General features: G+C 39.7%; 1 protein-coding gene across 7 annotated transcripts in view; it reads right to left on the bottom strand.

Moving 5' to 3' along the window:
- The window catches only part of rapgef6 (Rap guanine nucleotide exchange factor (GEF) 6), a 341,924-nt gene that overhangs the window by 2,478 nt on the left and 319,995 nt on the right, over positions 1-19,451 (bottom strand). For 5 of the 7 annotated variants that reach the window (XM_061891505.1, XM_061891508.1, XM_061891507.1 and 2 more), the window contains 5 exons: positions 16,051-16,197; positions 15,858-15,977; positions 14,097-14,337; positions 4,042-4,532; positions 2,672-2,959 (listed from right to left, as the gene is read on the bottom strand). In XM_061891505.1, the coding sequence (XP_061747489.1) occupies positions 2,672-2,959; positions 4,042-4,532; positions 14,097-14,337; positions 15,858-15,977; positions 16,051-16,197 (1,287 nt within the window). The remainder of the gene's footprint in view (positions 1-2,671; positions 2,960-4,041; positions 4,533-14,096; positions 14,338-15,857; positions 15,978-16,050; positions 16,198-19,451) is intronic. The other 2 variants (XM_061891506.1, XM_061891511.1) reach the window with 1 other exon arrangement.

Here is a 19,451-nt window from a genome sequence, read left to right as displayed (position 1 = left end):
ATAATTTAAAAAAATAAACATTTGGATTATTGCTTAATGAAAACAAGAATGAGACAATAAACCCTTCAATGTCAAGGAGCCTATTGATTTTAAATCATTAAATTAAATCAGGGTGATTTAAAAACCAATAGGCTGCTTGCTACATCATAGAACACCATTTTTTTTTAACCCTTCTGGATTATTGCTTAATGAAAACAAGAATGAGACAATAACCCCTTCAATGTCATGGAGCCTATTGATTTTAAATCGTAAAATTAAATCCAAGTCATTTTAAAAAACAATAGGCTTCTTGCAACATCATAGAACAACATAAAAAAAACCATTTTGATTATTGCTTAATGAAAACAAGAATGAGACAATAACCCCTTCAATGTCAAGGAGCCTATTGATTTTAAATCGTAAAAATAAATCTGGGTAATTTTAAAAAACAATAGGCTGCTTGCTACATTAGAGAACACACTTTTAAAAAAAAACATTTGGCTTCTTGCTTGGTGAAAACAAGAATGAGACAATAACCCCTTTAATGTCAAGGAGCCTATTGATTTTAAATCGTAAAATTAAATATGGGTAATTTTAAAAAACAATAGGCCGCTTGCTACATCATAGAACACGATTTAAAAAAAAACCAAAACATTTGGATTATTGCTTAATGAAAATATGAATGAGACAATAACCCCTTTAATGTCAAGGAGTCTATTGATTTTAAATCGTTAAATTAAATCAGGTGGATTTTAAAAAACAATAGGCTGCTTGCAACATCATAGAACAAACATCTATTAAAGTCAAACACTTTAAAAAAACATTTGGATTCTTGCTCAATGAAAACAAGAATGTGACAACGACCCCTTTGAAATAATTATTCGATGTCAAGGATTCTATTACTTTAAAATTGTAAAATTAAATCAGGGTAATTTCAAAAACCAATAGGCTGCTTGCTACATCATAGAACAAACATCCATGAAAGTCAAACCCTTTTTTTTTTAAACCATTTGGATTCTTGCTTGATTAAAACAAGAATGAGACAATATCCCCTTCAATGTCAAGGAGCCTATTGATTTTAAATCGTAAAAGTATATCAGGGTAATTTTAAAAAACAATAGGCTTCTAACTACATCATGGAACAACATTAAAAAAAAACATTTGGATTATCGCTTAATGAAAACAAAAATGAGACAATAACCCCTTCAATGTCAAGGAGCCTATTGATTTTAAATCATTAAATTAAATCGGGGTGATTTTAAAAACCAATAGGCTGCTTGCTACATCATAGAACACTTAAAAAAAAAAAACTTGGATTATCGCTTAATGAAAACAAGAATGAGACTATAACCCCTTTAATGTCAAGGACCCTATTGATTTTGAATCGTAAAATTATATCAGGGTAAATTTAAAAAACAATAGGCTGCTTGCTACATCATGGAACACGATTTTTTTTAAAAAAACATTTGGATTATTGCTTAATGAAAACAAAAATGAGACAATAACCCCTTCAATGTCAAGGAGCCTATTGATTTTAAAACATTAAATAAAATCAGGGTAAATTGAAAAAAACAATAGGCTGCTTGCTACATCATAGAACACTTTTTTTTTTAACCCTTTTGGATTATTGCTTACTTAAAACATGAATGAGACAATAACCCCTTCAATGTCAAGGAGCCTATTGATTTTAAATCGTAAAATTAAATCCAAGTCATTTTAAAAAACAATAGGCTTCTTGCAACATCATAGAACAACATTTAAAAAAAACATTTGGATTATTACTTAATGATAACAAAAACAAGACAATAACCCCTTCAATGTCAAGGAGCCTATTGATTTTAAATCGTCAAATTAAATCAGGGTAATTTTAAAAAACAATAGGCTGCTTGCAACATCATAGAACAAACATCTATTAAAGTCAAACACTTTAAAAAAACATTCGGATTCTTGCTCAATGAAAACAAGAATGTGACAATGACCCCTTCAATGTCAAGGAGCCTATTGATTTTGAATCGTAAAATTACATACGGGTAATATAAAAAAATAATAGGCTGCTTGCTACATCATAGAACACCATTTTTTTTTTTTTAAACATTTGGATTATTGCTTAATGAAAACAAAAATGAGACTATAACCCCTTCAATGTCAAGGAGCCTATTGATTTTAAATCATTAAATTAAATCGGGGTGATTTTAAAAACCAATAGGCTGCTTGCTACATCATAGCACACGATTTTTTTTAAAAAAACATTTGGATTATTGCTTAATGAAAACAAGAATGAGACAATAAACCCTTCAATGTCAAGGAGCCTATTGATTTTAAATCGTAAAATTAAATCAGGGTAAATTAAAAAAAACAATAGGTTGCTTGCTACAGCAGAGAACACTTTCTTTTTTTAACCCTTTTGGATTATTGCTTAATGAAAACATGAATGAGATAATAACCCCTTCAATGTCAAGGAGCCTAATGATTTTAAATCGTAAAATTAAATCAGGGTAATTGTTGTGGTCAGGTGGCTGCAGGGGTCGGAGGCGAAAAGCCAATTAGTTCAATGTCCTTCCAGATGAGAGCAGGTCCTGTGCATTTTGAGCTGACAAGAATCCTATTCATTTTGAGCGACATAAGCAGGAATAATGGAAGTGGGGTTTTTTTAGTGGTTAAAGAGAGTTAGAATTGTGTGAAAGTGACCTACCGTCCTCGCTGTCGGCGCCCCCGCGCCCCCGGAGGGTCCCGGCGCGCCTGCGGGCCTCGACCAGGCCGCCGGCGGCCGCGGGACTCTGCAGGAGTTTGCTCCTCTGCATGGCCACGCTGTAGTCCGGCGGTCTCAGGTGGGGGGGCCTGGGCGGGGGGGTGCCGCTCGGACCCCCCGCCACCACCACGCAGTCTTTCAGGTCCCCCAGAGCCAGACCCTGGTAGCCTGGAGGGGTGGGAGGAGGGGCTCGGTAACGCTCATCCTTGGCGGGGGAGGTGATGCAATAAACTGTATGGATGGAGGCGGGGTTTCCCCAAAAAGAAGAATGAGGGGGCGGGGCAACAGAAGGAAAATAATAAGTGAAATAAAAATGACAACAATACAGTGGGGCAAAAAAGTATTTAGTCAGCCAGCGATTGTGCAAGTTCTCCCACTTCAAATGATGACAGAGGTCTGTCATTTTCATCATAGGTACACTTCAACTGTGAGAGACAGAATGTGGAAAAAATAATCCAGGAATTCACATTATAGGAATTTTAAAGAATTTATTTGTAAATTATGGTGGAAAATAAGTATTTGGTCAACCATTCAAAGCTCTCACTGATGGAAGGAGGTTTTGGCTCAAAATCTCACGATACATGGCCCCATTCATTCTTTCCTTAACACGGATCAATCGTCCTGTCCCCTTAGCAGAAAAACAGCCCCAAAGCATGATGTTTCCACCCCCATGCTTCACAGTAGGTATGGTGTTCTTGGGATACAATTCAGTATTCTTCTTCCTCCAAACACGACGAGTTGAGTTTACACCAAAATGGCCCGACCACACCACCACAAATAGATGCCTGACAATTAGAACTTTTTGGTATAAACTCAACTCGTCGTGTTTGGAGGAAGAAGAATACTGAATTGTATCCCAAGAACACCACACCTACTGTAAAGCATGGGGGTGGAAACATCATGCTTTGGGGCTGTTTTTCTGCTAAGGGGACAGGACGATTGATCCGTGTTAAGGAAAGAATGAATGGGGCCATGTATCGTGAGATTTTGAGCCAAAACCTCCTTCCATCAGTGAGAGCTTTGAATGGTTGACCAAATACTTATTTTCCACCATAATTTACAAATAAATTCTTTAAAATTCCTACAATGTGAATTCCTGGATTTTTTTTTCACATTCTGTCTCTCACAGTTGAAGTGTACCTATGATGAAAATGACAGACCTCTGTCATCATTTGAAGTGGGAGAACTTGCACAATCGCTGGCTGACTAAATACCTTTTTTGCCCCACATTACATAAAAATGATGAAATGAATGATGGAGGCTGACACAAACACAAAGCGAAAGGGGAGGAGCCTAATTTCCCGAGCCCTCACCTATCAGGCCCTTGTCTGTGCTCGACGTCACCGTTTTGTAGGCGGGGTCTGCGCCTTGCCCTCCCTCCTCATTGGTCGACGAGGGCTGCTCCGCCGCCGCCCTCCGCTTTACCGTCCCGTAGTTCCCCTCGTAGGCGTCCGACAGCGAGCCGGACGACGCCCAGCTCTGCCGCGACAGCTCGCCGTGCTCCAGGCCCCTGGCGCCGGCCTCCGCCTCGGCGCCGGCCGGCCGCGCGTGCCTGAAGCCGCCCGGGTGCGGCGGCAGGAGGAGGGGCAGCGGGTGGCCGTGGATGCCGTGGTCCCAGGGGCGGCAGGAGGACGGCGGCAGGCTCTGGAAGGAGTCGTGGGAGTTGGACGAGCAGGACGTCCAGCTGCCGCGCCCGCTGTCCGCCACCTGCTCCAGGGTGGCCAGGTCGGGGGTCAGCTCCTCCGTGGAGACGGACGAGCTGAAAGTGGAGGCGCGCGCGGCGTAGCATCGGGACGCCGCCGAGCTGCGGAGGAAAGGCGACATCGTCAATCTTTCGTGGATGTTTTTTCTGTGATTCAATGCTTTCTACAAAGCAGCCTTTTTGTTTTTAAGGAGGATTTGACCCAAAATATTGGAGGCCGCTGCGGTCAAAGCTACATTTTTGAGGCGTTTCTTCTGTGACGGAACAAGAAACATATTGATTTTTTTTTTTTTTGGAACATCACCTGTCATATAAATCAATACCAAGGAGCCTATTGAGCCTATTTAAGTGTTTAAGTTGGTGCTAGCAAGGTGTATAATATAGCCAAGAGTCATGGATGCATGGCATTCTGGGTAATTCTTATGTTGCGTTTATAATGTGTTACAGAGCCGATGTTCTTCCAAAATGTGTTTGTTATTCTTGTTAGGTGTGGGTTCACAGTGTGGTGCATATTAGTAAGAGTGTTAAACTTGTTTTAAACCTATTGATTCTTTTTTTTTTTTTTTTTTTTTTTTTGGAACATCACCTGTAATATAAATCAATACCTAGGAGCCTACTGAGCCTATTTAAGCTGTGCCAGTCGAATGCTTTACTAGTGTTTATTTTAATGACCAAAGCAAGAATCCTAATGGTTTTCAATAGTGGCAAATAGAGTCAAAGGTACGTTTTTTGGGTTCTGTGGATTTTTTAAAAGGGTGCCACTCAGCCAAGGTGGTTTATTATTAACATACGTTTTTTGTTTTTTTTCATTTTACAGGTCAAAGCAAGAACCCTAATGGTTTTAAATAGTGTTTGAACTTTTGTGGATGTTTTTTTTATTGATTCAGTGCTTGCTACACAAGCAACCTATTTGTTTTTAAGAAGCATCTGACCCAAAATATTGGAGGCGGCTGCAGTCAAAGCTACATTTTTCAGGCGTTTCTTCTGTGTCGGAACAAGAAACCTATTGATTTTTTTTTTTTTTTTGGAACATCACCTGTAATGTAAATCAATACCAAGAAGCCTATTGAGCCTATTTAAGTGTTTAAGTTGGTGCTAGCGAGGTGTACAATATAGCCAAGAGTCATGGATGCATGGCATTCTGGGTAATTCTTATGTTGCGTTTATAATGTGTTACAGAGCCGATGTTCTTCCAAAATGTGTTTGTTATTCTTGTATGGTGTGGGTTCACAGTGTGGCGCATATTAGTAAGAGTGTTAAACTTGTTTTAAACCTATTGATTCTTTTTTTTTTTTTTGGAACATCACCTGTAATATAAATCAATACCTAGGAGCCTACTGAGCCTATTTAAGGTGTGCCAGTCAAATGGTTTACTAGTGTTTATTTTAATGACCAAAGCAAGAATCCTAATGGTTTTCAATAGTGGCAAATAGAGTCAAAGGTACGTATTTTTGGGTTCTGTGGATTTTTTAAAAGGGTGCCACTCAGCCAAGGTGGTTTATTATTAACATACGTTTTTTGTTTTTTTTCATTTTACAGGTCAAAGCAAGAACCCTAATGGTTTTAAATAGTGTTTGAACTTTTGTGGATGTTTTTTTTTATTGATTCAGTGTTTGCTGCACAAGCAACCTATTTGTTTTTAAGAAGCATCTGACCCAAAATATTGGAGGCGGCTGCAGTCAAAGCTACATTTTTCAGGCGTTTCTTCTGTGTCGGAACAAGAAACCTATTAATTTTTTTTTTTTTTTTTTGGAACATCACCTGTAATGTAAATCAATACCAAGAAGCCTATTGAGCCTATATAAGTGTTTAAGTTGGTGCTAGCAAGGTGTATAATATAGCCAAGAGTCATGGATGCATGGCATTCTGGGTAATTCTTATTTTGCGTTTATAATGTGTTACAGAGCTGATGTTCTCCCGAAATGGGTTTGTTATTCTTGTTAGGTGTGGGTTCACAGTGTGGTGCATATTAGTAAGAGTGTTAAACTTGTTTTAAACCTATTGATTTTTTTTTTTTTTTTTTTTTTTTGGAACATCACCTGTAATATAAATCAATACCTAGGAGCCTACTGAGCCTATTTAAGGTGTGCCAGTCGAATGGTTTACTAGTGTTTATTTTAATGACCAAAGCAAGAATCCTAATGGTTTTCAATAGTGGCAAATAGAGTCAAAGGTACGTTTTTTGGGTTCTGTGGATTTTTTAAAAGGGTGCCACTCAGCCAAGGTGGTTTATTATTAACATACGTTTTTTGTTTTTTTTTTTCATTTTACAGGTCAAAGCAAGAACCCTAATGGTTTTAAATAGTGTTTGAACTTTTGTGGATGTTTTTTTTATTGATTCAGTGTTTGCTGCACAAGCAACCCAGTTGTTTTTAAGAAGCATCTGACCCAAAATATTGGAGGCGGCTGCAGTCAAAGCTACATTTTTCAGGCGTTTCTTCTGTGTCGGAACAAGAAACCTATTAATCTTTTTTTTTTTTTTGGAACATCACCTGTAATGTAAATCAATACCAATGAGCCTATTGAGCCTATATAAGTGTTTAAGTTGGTGCTAGCAAGGTGTATAATATAGCCAAGAGTCATGGATGCATGGCATTCTGGGTAATTCTTATGTTGCGTTTATAATGTGTTACAGAGCCGATGTTCTTCCAAAATGTGTTTGTTATTCTTGTTAGGTGTGGGTTCACAGTGTGGTGCATATTAGTAAGAGTGTTAAACTTGTTTTAAACCTATTGATTTTTTTTTTTTTTTTTTTTTTTGGAACATCACCTGTAATATAAATCAATACCTAGGAGCCTATTGAGCCTATTTAAGGTGTGCCAGTCGAATGGTTTACTAGTGTTTATTTTAATGACCAAAGCAAGAATCCTAATGGTTTTCAATAGTGGCAAATAGAGTCAAAGGTACGTTTTTTGGGTTCTGTGGATTTTTTAAAAGGGTGCCACTCAGCCAAGGTGGTTTATTATTAACATAGGTTTTTTTTTTTTTCTTCATTTTACAGGTCAAAGCAAGAACCCTAATGGTTTTAAATAGTGTTTGAACTTTTGTGGATGTTTTTTTTATTGATTCAGTGTTTGCTGCACAAGCAACCCAGTTGTTTTTAAGAAGCATCTGACCCAAAATATTGGAGGCGGCTGCAGTCAAAGCTACATTTTTCAGGCGTTTCTTCTGTGTCGGAACAAGAAACCTATTAATCTTTTTTTTTTTTTTTGGAACATCACCTGTAATGTAAATCAATACCAAAAAGCCTATTGAGCCTATTTAAGTGTTTAAGTTGGTGCTAGCGGGGTGTATAATATAGCCAAGAGTCATGGATGCATGGCATTCTGGGTAATTCTTATTTTGCGTTTATAATGTGTTACAGAGCTGATGTTCTCCCGAAATGGGTTTGTTATTCTTGTTAGGTGTGGGTTCACAGTGTGGTGCATATTAGTAAGAGTGTTAAACTTGTTTTAAACCTATTGATTTTTTTTTTTTTTTTTTTTTTTGGGAACATCACCTGTAATATAAATCAATACCTAGGAGCCTATTGAGCCTATTTAAGCTGTGCCATTCGAATGCTTTACTTGTGTTTATTTTAATGACCAAAGCAAGAATCCTAATGGTTTTCAATAAAAGGGTGCCACTCAGCCAAGGTAGTTTATTATTAACATACGTTTTTTTTTTGTTTTTTTTTTTCATTTTACTGGTCAAAGCAAGAACCCTAATGGTTTTAAATAGTGTTTGAACTTTTGTGGATGTTTTTTTTATTGATTCAGTGTTTGCTGCACAAGCAACCTTTTTGTTTTTAAGAAGCATCCGACCCAAAATATTGGAGGCGGCTGCAGTCAAAGCTACATTTTTCAGGCGTTTCTTCTGTGTCGGAAAAAGAAACCTATTGATTTTTTTTTTTGAACATCACCTGTAATGTAAATCAATACCAAGGAGCCTATTGAGCTCAGCTTTTACTCTACTCTGTCAAACGCTATTTAAAACCAGTAGGGTTATTGTTTCAAAAACACGTATGGTGACAATAAACCATAATTTAAAAAATCAATAGGTGTCTTGTTCTGACGCAGAGGAAAAGGCCTAAAAATGTCGTTTTGACTCCAGCGCCCTGTATCATTCTGGGTCGCATCCTCCTTAAAAACAAATAGGCTGCTCGCCACATCGTGAAAGTCAAACATTTTTTTAATTTAAAACCATTTGGATTCTTGCCATTAAAAAACATGCATGGCGACAGTAAACCATTTGGCTGGCACACTTTAAAAAAATCAATAGAACCTGAGAAAAACGTGACTTTGACTCCAGCTGCCTCAAATATTTTGGGTCAGATGGAGCCTAAAAACAAAGAGGCTTCTTGCTACATCGTAGAAAAAAAACATGATCAAACTATTGATTTTGAAAAATAAAAGCATGTATGGTGACAGTAAAAAAAAGTAATAAAAAAAACATAAACACTATTTTAAAACCAATAGGGTTCTCGCTTTGGCTGCAAGTGGGGAAATAAAGCTAATTAAAATGAATAGGGCTCCTACTCTGACACAGAAGCTCACGACTTCCTGTTCTTTGCCAAATAAGAGGCGTCCACCTCATTTTTTTGACACATTCTACGAAAACTGCCAAAAAAACCTACTTAAAATATGGGAATAAAAGAGCAAGCAGGTGAAATATAACCCAAAAAAAGTTGCAATGTTGACTCTAATAACACTGTCATAGCTAAAAAAAATAAAAAAATAAAAAAAAATCAATAATGTGATTAATTATTGACCTATTCCAGGCCCAGATTACTTCTCATCAAACATTCCATCCTGCATTTGTTTTGGTGCAGTAAATGAACAAGTGGATTAATTATTCATTTTCTACCACTTGTCCTGGCAGTAAGTCGGACACGTTTCCAGTGAAGGTTGGACTCCGCCAAGGCTGTCCTTTGTCACCGATTCTGTTCATAACTTTTATGGACAGAATTTCTAGGCGCAGTCAAGGCGTTGAGGGGTTCCGGTTTGGTGGCCACGGGATTAGGTCTCTGCTTTTTGCAGATGATGTAGTCCTGATGGCTTCATCTGGCCGGGATCTTCAGCTCTCACTGGATCGGTTTGCAGCCGAGTGTGAAGCGACCGGAATGAGAATCAGCACCTCCAAGTCCGAGTCCATGGTTCTCGCCCGGAAAAGGGTGGAGTGCCATCTCCGGGTTGGGGAGGAGACCCTGCCCCAAGTGGAGGAGTTCAAGTACCTAGGAGTCTTGTTCACGAGTGAGGGAAGAGTGGATCGTGAGATCGACAGGCGGATCGGTGCGGCGTCTTCAGTAATGCGGACGTTGTACCGATCCGTTGTGGTGAAAAAGGAGCTGAGCCGGAAGGCAAAGCTCTCAATTTACCGGTCGATCTACGTTCCCATCCTCACCTATGGTCATGAGCTTTGGGTCATGACCGAAAGGATAAGATCACGGGTACAAGCGGCCGAAATGAGTTTCCTCCGCCGTGTGGCGGGTCTCTCCCTTAGAGATAGGGTGAGAAGCTCTGCCATCCGGGAGGAACTCAACGTAAAGCCGCTGCTCCTCCACATCGAGAGGAGCCAGATGAGGTGGTTCGGGCATCTGGTCAGGATGCCACCCGAACGCCTCCCTAGGGAGGTGTTTAGGGCACGTCCAACCGGTAGGAGGCCACGGGGAAGACCCAGGACACGTTGGAAAGACTATGTCTCCCGGCTGGCCTGGGAACGCCTCGGGATCCCCCGGGAAGAGCTAGACGAAGTGGCTGGAGATAGGGAAGTCTGGGCTTCCCTGCTTAGGCTGCTGCCCCCGCGACCCGACCTCGGATAAGCGGAAGATGATGGATGGATGGATGGATGGATGGATTGTCCTTTAATAATGCTGACAAAATAATAGAATGATAAATGACACAATATGTTACTGCATATGTCAGCTGACTAAATTAGGAGACTTTGTTTGTTTACTTACTACTACAAACCCCGTTTCCATATGAGTTGGGGAAATTGTGTTAGATGTAAATATAAACGGAATACACTGATTTGCAAATCATTTTCAACCCATATTCAGTTGAATATGCTAGAAAGACAACATATTTACATTAACATTAACTTTAGAATTTGATGCCAGCAACACGTGACAAAGAAGTTGGGAAAGGTGACAATAAATACTGATAAAGTTGATAGATGCTCATCAAACACTTATTTGGAACACCGCACAGGTGTGCGGGCTAATTGGGAACAGGTGGGTGCCATGATTGGGTACAAAAAAAGCTTCCCAAAAAATGCTTTCACAAGAAAGGATGGGGCGAGGTACACCCCTTTGTCCACAACTGCGTGAGCAAATAGTCAAACAGTTTAAGAACAACGTTTCTCAAAGTGCAATTGCAAGAAATTTAGGGATTTCAACATCTACGCTCCATAATATCATCAAAAGGTTCAGAGAATCTGGAGAAATCACTCCACGTAAGCGGCATGGCCGGAAACCAACATTGAATGACCATGACCTTCCATCCCTCAGACGGCACTGTATGAAAAACCGACATCAATCTCTAAAGGATATCACCACATGGGCTCAGGAACACTTCAGAAAACCACTGTCACTAAATACAGTTTGTTGCTACATCTGTAAGTGCAAGTTAAAGCTCTACTATGCAAAGCGAAAGCCATTTATCAACAACATTTATCAACGCCGGCGGCTTGTCTGGGCCCGAGATCATCTAAGATGGACTGATGCAAAGTGGAAAAGTGTTCTGTGGTCTGACGAGTCCACATTTCAAATTGTTTTTGGAAATATTCGACATCGTGTCATCCGGACCAAAGGGAAGGCGAACCATCCAGACTGTTATCGACGCAAAGTTGAAAAGCCAGCATCTGTGATGGTATGGGGGTGTATTAGTGCCCAAGGCATGGGTAACTTACACATCTGTGAAGGCACCATTAATGCTGAAAGGTACATACAGGTTTTGGAACAACATATGCTGCCATCTAAGCGCCGTCTTTTTCATGGCCGCCCCTGCTTATTTCAGCAAGACAACGCCAAGCCACATTCAGCACGTGTTACAACAGCGTGGCTTTGTAAAATAAGAGTGCGGGTACTTTCCTGGCCCGCCTAAAGTCCAGACCTGTCTCCCATCGAAAATGTGTGGCGCATTATGAAGCGTAAAATACGACAGCGGAGACCCCGGACTGTTGAAGGACTGAAGCTCTACATAAAACAAGAATGGGAAAGAATTCCACTTTCAAAGCTTCAACAATTAGTTTCCTCAGTTCCCAAACGTTTATTGAGTGTTGTTAAAAGAAAATGTGATGTAACACAGTGGTGAACATGCCCTTTCCCAACTACTTTGGCACGTGTTGCAGCCATGAAATTCTAAGTTAATTATTATTTGCGAAAAAATAAAATAAAGTGATGAGTTTGAACATCAAATATGTTGTCTTTGTAGCATATTCAACTGAATATGGGTCGAAAAGGATTTGAAACACATCCAACACAATTTCCCAACTCATATGGAAACGGGGTTTGTAAAAGACAAGTTGTCTTGTATGTTCACTGTTTTATTTTAGGACAAACTTGCAATAAGAAACATATGTTTGATGTAAGTTTTTTTGTTAAAATAAGCTAATAATGCCATTTTTTGCGGTCCCCTTTTTAAAAAAAATAAAATTACCAAAAAGTGTCTAAATAATTTTGGTACTCAAAACTGAATCTTACCAATTGAAGGCTATAACAGGCTACTTCTCGGTTTATCGTTAACAACCCGATCCTGCGTACTTTCATTTTCCATTGTGCTGCTCTCAGTGGAAAATGTTAGGACACCCCTCTGCTAAATCAATTGCATTTAAAGGCTCACCTTTCATTGAAACATTGAAAAAAAAAAAAAGTATCAAAAACAACAAATACATTGGTGTAGACTGCCATGATGCATCCCACCAGGTCTCTATGTCATACAGTAATATCGCCATTAATTGGTTCCAGGGCTGACAGAGGTGAATTCGTTCTGAATTGTACAGTGGGACAAAAGTATTTAGTCAGCCACTGATTGTGTAAATTCTCCCACTTAAAAAAATGACAGAAGTCTGTAATTTTCATCATAGGTACACTTCAACTGTGAGAGACAGAATGTGGAAAAAAAATCCAGGAATTCACATTGTAGGAATTTTAAAGAATTTATTTGTAAATTATGGTGGAAAATAAGTATTTGGTCAACCATTCAAAGCTGTCACTGATGGAAGGAGGTTTTGGCTCAAAATCTCACGATACATGGCCCCATTCATTCTTTCCTTAACACGGATCAGTCGTCCTGTCCCCTTAGCAGAAAAACAGCCCCAAAGCATGATGTTTCCACCCCCATGCTTCACAGTAGGTGTGGTGTTCTTGGGATGCAACTCAGTATTCTTCTTCCTCCAAACACGAGGAGTTGAGTTTGTACCAACATGGACACATGCGAGGTTTCCCACACATTCATTTATTTGTGGCGGCCCGCCACGAAATAATTACGGCCGCCACAAATAAAAAAATAATATAAAAATATATACATATATTTTTTTTTTTTCCGGCTTTTCACTCGCTCGACCACTCATAAAAGCAATGGGACTCTGTCTGTTAATGGAGCTTGTAGTTACATATTATATAAATATGTAAATTCTCTATACATATGTATATAAATATGTACATAAAGTGTTGTAATTATATTCCAACTCCGCCCCAAAGCATGATGTTTCCACCCCCATGCTTCACAGTAGGTATGGTGTTCTTGGGATGCAACTCAGTATTCTTCTTCCTCCAAACACGAGGAGTTGAGTTTGTACCAAAATGGATACATGCAGGGTTTCCCACACATTCATTTATTTGTGGCGGCCCGCCACAAAAGAATTACGGCCGCCACAAATCAAAAAATTACATAAAAATATTTTATTTGTATGAATTTTTTTCCGGCTTTTCACTCGCTCGACCGCTCATAAAGGCAATGGGACTCGGTCTGTGAATGGAGTTTGTAGTTACATATTATATAAATATGTTAATGCTATATAAATACGTAAATAAATATCTACATAAAGTGTTGTAATTATATTCCAACTCCGCCCCAAAGCATGATGTTTCCACCCCCATGCTTCACAGTAGGTTTGGTGTTCTTGGGATGCAACTCAGTATTCTTTTTCCTCCAAACACGACAGTTCTATTTTGGTTTCATCTGACCACATGACATTCCCCCAATCCTCTGCTGTATCATCCATGTATCCATTTTGGTATAAACTCAACTCCTCGTGTTTGGAGGAAGAAGAATACTGAGTTGCATCCCAAGAACACCACACCTACTGTGAAGCATGGGGGTGGAAACATCATGCTTTGGGGCTGTTTTTCTGCTAAGGGGACAGGACGATTGATCCGTGTTAAGGAAAGAATGAATGGGGCCATGTATCGTGAGATTTGGAGCCAAAACCTCCTTCCATCAGTGAGAGCTTTGAATGGTTGACCAAATACTTATTTTCTACCATAGTTTCAAAATAAATTATTTAAAATTCCTACAATGTGAATTTCTGGACGTTTTTTTCACATTCTGTCTCTCACAGTTGAAGTGTACCTATGATGAAAATGACAGACCTCTGTCATCATTTGAAGTGGGAGAACTTGCACAATCGCTGGCTGACTAAATACTTTTTTTGCCCGACTGTATATTTCCATAGCCGCCGACTTACCTCGTGCTGGGCTGGCTGTAGTCCACGTTCAAGTGCGTCGCCGCCGCGCTCTCGGGGGTCGGAGCGCCGACGGGGGTGGCGGCGGCCGTCCTGCCGCTGTTGCTGCTGTTGCTGTTGCAGCGCTCGTCCAGGCCGGGGGCGGGCACCGAGTCCACGGAGCAGATGCTGGAGCGCGAGGAGATCTCGCTGTGGCTGGAGTCCGACAAGTTGTCCGCTTTGCCGTGAGGGAGCAGAGAGTAGCCTGAACACGGGGAAGAAAGATTAGCGGCAGGAATGGGTACCAAGTTCGATACTTCTATAGGTACCTGTCGATACCACCGGGCATTGAGTCACGTAAAATCCATATTTGCCATATTTTGTATTCCAGTCAAGACTCAATGGCAACGTAACCAACGTAAAGTAAGGCTCAACGCTTCCAAAATGTGTTAGCTTAATGCTAATTTGCATTGGATTTGCCATAGACAGGCTACTATTAGCATTAGCGATTTTATATAGCGATTTTTACTGCCTCTTAATCTTGTAATTAAAAAAAACACAACTAAGAGTAGTGTTACAATCAAACAGCTGGTGTGTAAAAACCGCAAGACTTACAGTGCTAACATGTTGTAGGGCGCAACACTACTCAGCGGCCTAGTGGTTAGAGCAGGTGTCACCAACGCGGTGCCCGTGGGCACCAGGTAGCCCGTAAGGACCAGATGAGTCGCCCGCTGGCCTGTTCCAAAAATAGCTCAAATAGCAGCACTTACCAGTGAGCTGCCTCTATTTTTTAAATTGTGTTTATTTACTAGCAAGCTGGTCTCGCTTTGCTCGACTTTTTTAATTCTAAGAGAGACAAAACTCAAATAGAATTTGAAAATTCAAGAAAATATTTTAAAGACTTGGTCTTCACTTGCTTAAATAAATTCATTTATTTTTTTACTTTGCTTCTTATAACTTTCACAAAGACCATTTTAGAGAATTATACAACCTTAAAAAAGATTTTAGGATTTTTAAACACATATACATTTTTACCTTTTAAATTCCTTCCTTTTCTTTCCTGACAATTGAAATCAATGTTCAAGTAAGTTATTTTTTTAAATTTTTATAAATAATAAAAAATGTAAATTTAATTCTTCATTTTAGCTTCTCTTTTTTTGACGACGAATATTTGTGAAATACTTATTCAAACTTATGATTAAAATTAAAAAAAAATATTCTGGCAAATCTAGAAAATCTGTAGAATCAAATTTAAATCTTATTTCAAAGTCTTTTGAATTTCTTAAAAAAATTTTGTTCTGGAAAATCTCGAAGAAATAATGATTTGTCTTTGTTAGAAATATAGCTTGGTCCAATTTGTTATATATTCTAACAAAGTGCAGATTGGATTTTAACCTATTTAAAACATGTCATCAAAAATATATATTTATTGTGATAAATCATTAAGATGATCAGGGTTTCCACAAAGATAAATATCATTAATTATTAATAATAACATAGAGTTTAAGGTAAATCCAGCGAATTGGCTATTTCTGGCAATTTATTTAAGTGTGTATCAAACTGGTAGCCCTTCGCATTAATCAGTACCCAAGAAGTAGCTCTTGGTTTCAAAAAGGTTGGTGATCCCTGGCATAGTAGCTACATTCTAATGTCCACTTTCTCATGCAATCCACATGATTATTTTAGTAAAAAACACATTTTGATATATAGAATAATGTGGTTTTTTTTAATGCCGACTCATCAGTTTGCTATTCCAACACCGGTTGAGTTGTGTTGTGTACTCACCTATGCCGTAGCTGCGCAGGCTGACGGTGCTCGCCTTGGTGCTGGCGTCGCTCGTCAACGACGACGACGACCCCGACAGGTTCATCTGGCTTGAGGTCTGGGTTTTGGCTGAACCCCCTGCTGGCGGGAGCAAAAAGAGAGGAAGAGGCGTCAGTCTTGGTGGAGGCCGGCGGCAGGGACGAAGAAACGCCACCTTTGCGCGGCGAGCCCTGCGGCGAGGCGGTCGGACTCGAGTGCAAGGAGGAGATGGAGGAGACGGTGTCCTCCGAGGGTCTCTTGGGGCTCCACTCGTCCGCCGAGCTCACGGGGGGCTTCTTCACCACCTGGGGGGAACTGAAGTCTGGAGAAACAAAACCAGCACCAACGTGACCACATTAAGACCATTTGAAGTGATGAAGCAGACCACACTGAATGATAAGGAAGACTTCATTATGTGATGTAGCAGGCCACAATAAATGATGTGGCAGGCCACAATAAATGATGTTGGCAGGCCACAATAAATGATGTTGGCAGGCCACAATAAATGGGTGGCAGGCGACATTAAATGATATGGCAAACCACGTTGAATGACGTAGCAGATCAAATTAAATGACGTAGCAGACCACAATAAATGATGTGGCAGACCAAATTAAAAGATGTGGAAGAGGACAATAAATGACGTGGTGGGCCAGATTAAAAGATGTGAACAGAAAATTAAAAAGTGTGGAAGATCAGATTAAATAATGTAGCACACTAAATTAAATAACGTGGCAGACCACTTTAAATGACATGGCAGACCACGTTGAATGACGCTGTGGGCCACATTAAATGATATGGAAGACCAGATTAATTGATGTAGCAGACCAGATTTAATGATGTGGAAGACCACATTAAATGATGTGGCAGACAACATTGAATGACACAGCGGGCCACTTTAAAAGATGTAGCAGATTCAAATAAATGATGTAGCAGACTACGTTAAATGACATGGCAGACCACATTGAATGATGTGGCAAACCCCAATAAATGATATGGCAGACCACAATAAATGATGTGACAGACAAAATTAAAAGATGTGGAAGAGGACATTAAATGATGTGGTGGGCCACTGTAAAGATGTGAAGAGAAAATTAAAAAGTGTGGAAGATCAGATTAAATAATGTAGCACACTAAATTAAATAATGTGGCAGACCACTTTAAATGATATGGCAGACCACGTTGAATGATGCAGTGGGCCACATTAAATGATATGGAAGCCCGCATTAATTGATGTAGCAGACCAGATTCAATGATGTGGAAGACCACATTAAATGATGTGGCAGACCACGTTGAATGACACAGCGGGCCACTTTAAAAGATGTAGCAGATTCAAATAAATGATGTAGCAGACTACGTTAAATGACGTGGCAGACCACAATAAATGATATGGCAGACCACAATAAATGATGTGACAGACAAAATTAAAAGATGTGGAAGAGGACATTAAATGATGTGGTGGGCCACTGTAAAGATGTGAAGAGAAAATTAAAAAGTGTGGAAGATCAGATTAAATAATGTAGCACACTAAATTAAATAATGTGGCAGACCACTTTAAATGATATGGCAGACCACGTTGAATGATGCAGTGGGCCACATTAAATGATATGGAAGCCCGCATTAATTGATGTAGCAGACCAGATTCAATGATGTGGAAGACCACATTAAATGATGTGGCAGACCACGTTGAATGACACAGCGGGCCACTTTAAAAGATGTAGCAGATTCAAATAAATGATGTAGCAGACTACGTTAAATGACGTGGCAGACCACAATAAATGATATGGCAGACCACAATAAATGATGTGACAGACAAAATTAAAAGATGTGGAAGAGGACATTAAATGATGTGGTGGGCCACTGTAAAGATGTGAAGAGAAAATTAAAAAGTGTGGAAGATCACATTAAATAATGTAGCAGACCAAAATAAATAATGTAGCAGACTAAATTAAATGATGCGGCAGACCACTTTAAATGATGCGGCAGACCACTTTAAATGATGTGGCAGACCACATTGAATGACGCGGTGGGCCACTTTAAATGATATGGAAGACAACGTTAAATGATGTAGCAGACCAAATTAAAAGAGGTGGCAGATCAGATGTTGTGGCAGACCATGTTAAATGATGTCCATCCATCCATCCAGTGATAGGCCAATTAAACAATGTAGCAGACCACTTCAAATGAAGTGGCAGACGTCGTTGAATGATGCGGTGGGCCATTTTAAATGATGTGGAAGACCACATTAAATGATCTAGCAGACCAAATGAAATGATGTACCAGACCAGTCACATTTATTGTGGCGGGCCACAATAAATGTGACAGACCATGTTAAATAATGCGGAAGACCACGTTAAACGAGGCGGCAGTCCACAATAAATGTCGTAGCAGACCACATGAAATGACGTGGCAGACCACATGAAATTAAATGGCAGACCACTTTAAAAGACGTGTCAGACAATTTTAAATGAGGTGGCAGACCACATTGAATGGTCTGCCACCTCAATAAATGGGCCACAATAAATGATGTGGAAGACAACATGAAATGATCTAGCAGAAGAAATTAAAAGATGAACCAGACCACGTTAAATGATGTACCAGACCACGTTAAATGCTGTGGCAGACCACAATAAATGATGTGACAGACCACATTAAATGATGCGGCAGACCACATTAAGTGATGCGGCAGACCACAATAAATGTTGCAGACCACGTTAAATGGTTTGTGGCAGACCACCTGAAATTATGTGGCAGACCACAATAAATGTAGCAGACCACTTGAAATGAAGTGGCAGACCACTTGAATGATGTGGCAGACCACATGAAATGATGTGGCAGACCACAATAAATGTGGCAGACCACGTGAAACGATGTGGCAGACCACGTGAAACGATGTGGCAGACCACATGAAATTATGTGGCAGACCACAATAAATGTAGCAGACCACTTGAAATGAAGTGGCAGACCACTTGAATGATGTGGCAGACCACATGAAATTATGTGGCAGACCACAATAAATGTGGCAGACCACGTGAAATGATGTGGCAGACCACTTGAAATTATGTGGCAGACCACAATAAATGTAGCAGACCACTTGAAATGAAGTGGCAGACCACAATAAATAAAGTGGCAGACCACCTTAAATGGTTTGTGGCAGGCCACTGAAATGAAATGGCAGACCACTTTAAAAGAGGTGGCGGACAATTTTAAATGATGTGGCAGGCCACTTGAAATAAAATGGCAGGCTATGTTAAATGATGTGGCAGGCCATGTGAAATGATGTGGCAGACCACTATAAAAATGTGGCTGACCACTTTAAATGATGTGGAGGACCACTTTAAAAGATGTAGCAGACCACTTTAAATCCAGTGGTAGGCCAATTTAAATCCAGTGGCAGACTACATGAAATTATGTGGCAGACCACTTTAAATGATGTGGCAGACCACATTAAATGATGTGGCAGGGCATTTTTAAATCCAGTGGCAGACTACGATGAATGACGTGGCAGACCACTTTAAATGATGTGGCAGGCCATTTTTAAATCCAGTGACCACTTTAAATGATGTGGCGGGCCACATT

Source organism: Nerophis ophidion, linkage group LG28, assembly GCF_033978795.1.
Source record: "Nerophis ophidion isolate RoL-2023_Sa linkage group LG28, RoL_Noph_v1.0, whole genome shotgun sequence".
NCBI classification, from domain to species: domain Eukaryota; kingdom Metazoa; phylum Chordata; class Actinopteri; order Syngnathiformes; family Syngnathidae; genus Nerophis; species Nerophis ophidion.
The sequence above is the reverse complement of the archived record's forward strand: the minus strand, read 5'-3'. Positions and strand labels throughout refer to the sequence as shown.